Genomic DNA, 6,944 nt, shown 5'->3' with positions numbered 1-6,944 from the left:
CTATTTAAATGTTTTAGTTTGTCCAATGATTTCCTGTCTAATATGCTTTCTATGTAGTCTGAAGTCATTTTTAAACAATAGGCACAATCTTCTCATAATGACCCCCATAAACAAATCTAATATTTTTACATTTGATATTTTCTCTATACAACCTTTGTAATGAATTAGCACTCCAGATTTCTTATTTCTTCATTACAGCTAATCCAATATGTTCTTCCTTTCAGCCGATGGAAGACACTTGAAATCAAGTCTGCCCACGTACTTGGCTGAGGAGCGGGGACACTCGATGCATTGACAATGCCAAGTGATGATGCTGGCACGGTGACGACCTAGAACCGTGTGATCAATGAGGCTGGGAGAGAGCGAGACTGTGGGATAGACAACAACGGTGTGCTTAATGCACGGCGGTTAAGCAACAGTGATAACGAGGTGGTTTATCAAATGCAAAACATGCTGCAAAGGGACAAATTAACTCATCAGATTTTGCATCTCTAAGGGATGAAAATACCATTAAACATGCAGGTTGGTAATCTGTGTGACCTTTTGGAGAACATTACTGACATTTATTTAATGGCGCATTAGTTTAAATTATTCCTATTCCTATCTTCAGACCTAATTTTTGACAGATCCCTACATCATTGATGGAAATGAATGTGCCTTCATCCCTCTGAAAATAGGCTCTGATTGGATGCAGGAGTTAGAGGAGGAGTCTGTGAGCAGAGTGCAGAACACTGGCTGAGGGGGAACACTGACTAAGTGAATATTACTTGCCGGAGTGTCAAGAGATGCTCTGGCAATCTGCTGTTCGCCTCAGATTCTTGCATCTTTCATTCTTTTTTTCTGCTGGGTTCAGCGGTTTTGCTTCAACTCTCTGCTGCTGGGACCTGGGAGACTGCCTGCACAGCTCAACTCTCACTCTGCCTGCCTCCTTCCTTCAGTCTCCGACTGCCTCGCGTTGCTCCGTTGCTCTGTCAATTTGTCACGCTTCGGGAGGAGAGAGCAAGTGAGCAGGAGAAGATGAAAGCTGGTCAGGGGTGCTGATACAGCTGCAGCTGAGGATTCAGAATGCAGGTTGTTTTCCCATTCCGAAAAAAAGACGCAAGGAATCTCAACTTGTCTCAACTGTCCTACTGGAGGGCTGAAGATTTTAGTATTTTAAAGTGCACTGGGAGTAAATATTGGATGACATTCTGAGGTGAGAAGATCAAATCTACTTACTTTTGACTAGACCTTTGACACATCTGGATGTTATGGAGAGTACGAAGGACATCACTGATGTATTTTTGACTGTTCTCTGATGATTCACAGTGGACTACGCAGTAACTTAATTCCCAGTTGCATGTAGAAAGTTCTAGGTTTCTGGACATTCTCTTGGCTCCCTTTTGATCTCACTTAAACTGTCTAAATCCTCTTAGGATTTCCATTCTTCAACTATTTCCCTCTACAGTTACTGTAGTCTTGCTCTTCAGTGGTTGAACCTGCCTTAACAAAAAAGTTGCTCGACACAGGCTGTATAAAAAGCTTAAAAAGTTGTACAATTAAAATGGACTGACTGAACCCAAGCAAAGCAAAGCAAAGATGAACATATCGCAGCACCATGGGCTGCACCATTCCCACAGGAACCACAGTCTGGTTGCTCATGCTGGAAGCAAAGTGGAGAGGGAACCAACCTCAGGCTGCTATGAGCAACTGCTGGTCTCCACCGAAGTGTTCCTCATTTTGGGGCTGGTCAGCCTGGTGGAGAACATTCTGGTCATCGCTGCCATTGTCAAGAACAAGAATTTCCACTCGCCCATGTACTTCTTCATCTGTAGTCTGGCAGCAGCCGATCTTCTGGTGAGCCTCTCCAACTCCACAGAGACCGTGGTCATGGCGCTCATCACTGGCGGCAACCTGAGCATTTCTGGAGGAGTCGCCAAGACCATGGACAATGTGTTCGACTCCATGATCTGCAGCTCCCTCTTGGCCTCCATCTGGAACTTGCTGGCCATAGCCATCGACCGTTACATCACCATCTTTTACGGCCTTCGGTACCACAACATCATGACCCAAAAGCGGGCGGCCATCGTCATCGTCTGCATCTGGGCTTTCTGCACAGCTTCCGGCGTGCTCTTTATCGTCTACTCGGAGAGTCCCACTGTCCTCATCTGCCTTATCAGCATGTTCTTCGCCATGCTGGCCCTCATGGCTTCGCTCTACGTCCACATGTTCCTTCTAGCCAGGCTTCACATGAAGCGAATCGCTGCCCTTCCTGGCAATGGACCTGTACCGCAGGCGGCCAACATGAAGGGCGCGGTGACCCTCACCATCCTGCTGGGTGTTTTCGTGGTGTGCTGGGCACCCTTCTTCCTGCACCTCATCCTCATGATCTCCTGCCCCAGAAACCCTTACTGCATCTGCTTCATGTCTCACTTCAACATGTACCTAATCCTTATCATGTGTAACTCGGTCATCGACCCACTCATCTATGCCTTCCGCAGCCAGGAGATGAGGAAGACCTTCAGGGAAATCTGCTGTGGCTGGGCCTCGGATCTGAGCTGTGGATGGAACTGTGGGGGTTATGGGCTTTCTTCTGATTGTGTGTGAGCTGCGAATCATTTTAGTTCCACAGTGCTCCCTTAGTCTCAAGTGTGACGTAACAGATAAGACATGCCTGGTGTCTGTTGGTTGGGTTTGTCTGGGGTTGGAGCTTCTGGATCAGTTATAGGGAAGTCATAGGAGATGCTGTTCACCAATTGTTTTGTGGACTGCTGTTTTTAAGTACAGATAAGCCTGCTATTATCTGTGCAGCCAGGTTTGGAGACTTGGCCAGGCTCATTTTTATAGATAACAGTGATTCAGACAGGGTTAAAAACTACATGCAAGCTTATTTGAAATTTCTTAACTTAAATAAAGGCTTGAGGAAATCCCAAACATGGTCCTGGAGGACCTTTTTCCTATATATTGTAGTGTTTTCCCTGCTCCAAACACACATAATCTACCCAACAAATCAGTGAATTGAGAAGACCATAATAGGTTGAAGACAGTCGCTGCATTTTAAGGTCTAGGCTGCAGCCAAGGTAAGCTGAATTTCTTAGGTTGCTACCTTACATACTGGCATCATGTTGGCTTTACGTTCAGGTGGGGGTCTTAGGTTCAAGTCCCTATCTGGGTGGAGTTTGTGTGTTCTCCCCATTTAGGGTTTCCTCCCAGAAGTCCAAAAACCATGAAGTAAATTGGTTACTGTATCTTCATACTCGGACACAGATTGGCACTGTGGTGGACGTTCATTTCTGGTAAGCTGTACACGATTGGCTGCTGCTTGTTGCTGGTCTGTATTGGAGAGTGTGGGTAAATAGAGTTGTTGTTTGTGCAAAACATCCTTGGGGTTTCTTAAAAGGTACTATATAAGTGTACCTTATTCAATTATAAAAGACTGTTCCAAAATAAAAGACCCTTCATATGTTGTATACAGCCGATTTAACGGTAAATGCAACCGGCGTTTGGAGTGCTTTAAAGATGCAATCACGATCATTGTATTCTTCACAGACCTTGGTTACCCACAGTGCTCTGCACATGTACAATGTAAAGGGAATAAAACAGCACAACAGAACATAATGAATCCTCCAGAAAATAGTTTATTTTTATAATTATAAATCATTTATGTTAAGAAATGAAAACTGAACTTTTTTTACTGCAATTGCAAGAAGCGGGACTTTTCTGGTAAAAGGACATCAACAGAAAATTGTATTAGACTTTTACATACAGCTCTGGAAAAAGAATTAAGAGACCACTTCAGTTTCTGAATCAGCTTCTCTGATTTTGCTATTTATATGTATATGTTTGAGTAAAACAAGTAAAATGTACATAGTTGTTTTATTCTATAAACTACAGACAACTTTTCTCCCAAATTCCAAATAAAAATATTGTCATTTAGAGCATTTATTTGCAGAAAATGAGAAATGGCTGAAATAACAAAAAAGATGCAGAGCTTTCAGACCTCAAATAATGCAAAGAAAACAAGTTCATATTCATAAAGTTTCAAGAGTTAAGAAATTAATATTTAGTGAAATAATTCTGTTTTTTTAATCACAGTTTTCGTGCATCTTGGCATTTTCTCCTCCACCAGTCTTACACATTGCTTTTGGATAACTTTATGCCTTTACTCCTGGTGCAAAAATTCAAGCAGTTCAGTTTGGTTTGATGGATTGTGATCATCCATCTTCCTCTTGATTATATTCCAGAGGTTTTCAATTTGGTAAAATAAAAAAGAAACTTATCATTTTTAAATGATCTCTTATTTTTTTTTCCAGAGCTGTATGTGTGACCAATAGGTTATTAAGAAAGAGTTTTCATAGGACAGTAATTGACTGCTGCTTTTGCTGTTTTTTTGGCCTCTACAACATAGAAAGTTGTTTCAAATGGAAGAATCAATAGAGTACAACATGGTGCCACGTGAAAAAAAAAAACTACAACATAAAGTGCAAAAGAGCGCCAAATTGTGCAAATAGTGCTGTACCGATGCAACACGGTTTGATTGTGCATTGTGAGGATCAGGTGCAGAGATATACAAAGAAATGCAGCTGAATTTTAGAGCAATTTTAAGGACGCAATTGATTGACGCAACTTTCCAGCCCTTGGTTATCAGCCCACAGTTCCCTGAACATGTTTAATGTAAGGGAAAATTATATATAGCATCATTGATGTTAAAGAAAAATAGTAAAAAAAAAAAAAAAAAAAAGTCTGGAGCAGAGTTTGTTCTAAAATGTTCCAGAGTTTTGCATTACAAATGTTTTGCACCACCACAAAGCCTTGTTACACTATTCTATTAGTTTCACCAATAGCCGGCTGCAGCCTAGGCTTTGGAACACAGCTATAGCTATATGTTAGAAAAGGAAACCACTAACATGTGCAAGTTGCATTGCATCCTCCATAACCATTGTGTCTTCTTGCCTTACATTACCATAAAAAAAAAAAAAACACTGGAAGCAACCAGATCATGGCTGATTGACTTTATTTGGGGTGCGGGGCAAACTGTGTAGACTAAAATCCCCCCCCCCCCCCCCCCAGTATTTTGCTTTATCTGGTGTTGCCACATATGAAGTGCTTGCAAAGCAAATCAATGTGTGCTTTACTGTGTTCTTTCACCTTACAGGTGAGGGTTACTGTGTAAAACAGATCTCAGCATGGTTGTACTGTAATAAGGAGGCAGAATGTTTAATCAAGCTGCCGGAAATGAATCAAGATGTAATAAATGTTAATGACCGAGCAGTTCAGAGAAAAATGAGGGTCATCTGCACATCAAACAGCAACCTCAGTGCTTGGATATGCAAACCCCTATCATCCTCTCCCTGTGGAGGAAAAGCTGATTAGGTCATTGTCGATTCAGTGTTCTTTGTTCCCGTATTGCGATGCTTAAACTGTGACGAGAAGTGTGCTGAAATGACTGCATTGTAAACCTCAGTGCAGAAGTCAGTGTGCCTTGTCCTCCATTGTGTCCAGTGCATGGTGAAACACTGACACTGCACGCACCATTTGCATTATTTAATTTGCTCTTGTTTTGGTCTCTGTGGCCGTGGATCAATGTGGAGTTTGGTACCAGTAAAAAAAAAAAAAAAAAAAAAAAGTTGATACAGCATGGATGTCACAACCAGTCTGTCCCAGCATTTTAAATGTATATACAGTATGTTCAAAAGGTCAGATGCAGCAGAGACCTATTGATTTTGGACGTTACAGTACAGTGTGGGCTTGTTTATAATGTAAACCCTCATGGTCTGCCTTGGACATCTACCTTGTTTATTGTTTAATGTCTTGTATAAATGTATAAAATGAATAATGAATAAAAAAAAGCATAAAATAAAGTATAATCGGTTTTCTGCTCAGTTTATCTCTAATTTAAGGGAATTTCACAGAGTGAAAAAGACATTAATTCATTGCATGTACAGGTGCATCTCAAAAACTATATAATATAATTGAAAAGTTACTTTATTTCAGTAATTCAGTTATTCAGTTAATTATGTGAAACTTATATATATATATATATATATATATATATATATATATTAGGGGTGTCACGATCTCGATATTTTATCGAAATCGAATCGAAATGAGGTCACGATCTCGAGTATCGAAGTCAAAAAGAGGATCGACGATCCCTCCCGCGCGCGCTACGCAAATAGCGCAGCGCGCTACGCAAATGGCGCGGCACCAACACAGCGCATCCTATTCATTTAAATAGAGATAGCCACTGCATGAGCGCAGTCAGCGGGAGTGTGATCACTGTTTTTATCTGTCCAACGGGGGAGGGGGGGCGGGGGTTGGGCGCGCAGGTTTTGTATCTGTATCTAACGGAGGGGTGGGTGCGCGCAGGTGAGAGCGTGTGAACTCGCTGAAATGCGTGTCAGTGTGACTTGAGAACACTGACTATAGATCACAGTGAGGTGGATTAAAAATCTTAAACTTATAACTGACTACACCTGTTGCTTTCCATTGAATTAAAAAAACATCTTTCTCTCAGATAAAGTAAACACAAGCGTGTTTCTGACTAAAATAAAAGCTTTTCAGGAGAGATATAAGTTATGTGTAAATATTTATAAGACAATACCCACATCACTTATCTAACCAGCCTGTACTGATTTCTGCCCCCCAATAATGCTTTCAATAACCTCTTGTAACCCCTGGGAGCCAGGGGTTACACTCTAATAGCCTTTAATAGTCTTCAGTAGCCTTTAAAAGACTTACCTGGCGGCCGTGGTGTGTCCACTAAACTCCGTAGTTATAAACATCCTGAGGTTAGCAGCGCGCTAACTGACCTGTTTATAATGTAATCCGAGCAGTGCCTCCGTGTCGGCTGTTCTAACCTGCTGCTGTTAGCTGCTTGGGCTGAAAGATGAACTGTAGTGAGCTGTATTATCCGGTTAGTGGGGTTAAAACCTTTATTTGTTTACAGAAACAGTAAAAACGGA

General features: G+C 41.6%; 1 protein-coding gene across 1 annotated transcript; it reads left to right on the top strand.

Annotated features, from left to right (window-relative positions):
- Positions 1-768: 768 nt before the first annotated feature.
- Positions 769-5,035, top strand: mc4r (melanocortin 4 receptor). Its single transcript, XM_007232098.4, has one exon. The coding sequence runs from the start codon at positions 1,579-1,581 to the stop codon at positions 2,584-2,586; it is 1,008 nt and encodes a 335-aa protein (XP_007232160.1). The 5' UTR covers positions 769-1,578; the 3' UTR covers positions 2,587-5,035.
- Positions 5,036-6,944: the final 1,909 nt, after the last annotated feature.

Source organism: Astyanax mexicanus, chromosome 4 (genome assembly GCF_023375975.1).
Source record: "Astyanax mexicanus isolate ESR-SI-001 chromosome 4, AstMex3_surface, whole genome shotgun sequence".
In the NCBI taxonomy this organism is placed as follows: Eukaryota; Metazoa; Chordata; class Actinopteri; order Characiformes; family Acestrorhamphidae; genus Astyanax; species Astyanax mexicanus.
The sequence above is the reverse complement of the archived record's forward strand: the minus strand, read 5'-3'. Positions and strand labels throughout refer to the sequence as shown.

What these genes read in the sequence shown, in the direction of transcription:
- mc4r (XM_007232098.4), top strand. Translation starts at nt 1,579, where the DNA reads ATGAACATATCGCAGCACCATGGGCTGCACCATTCCCACAGGAACCAC.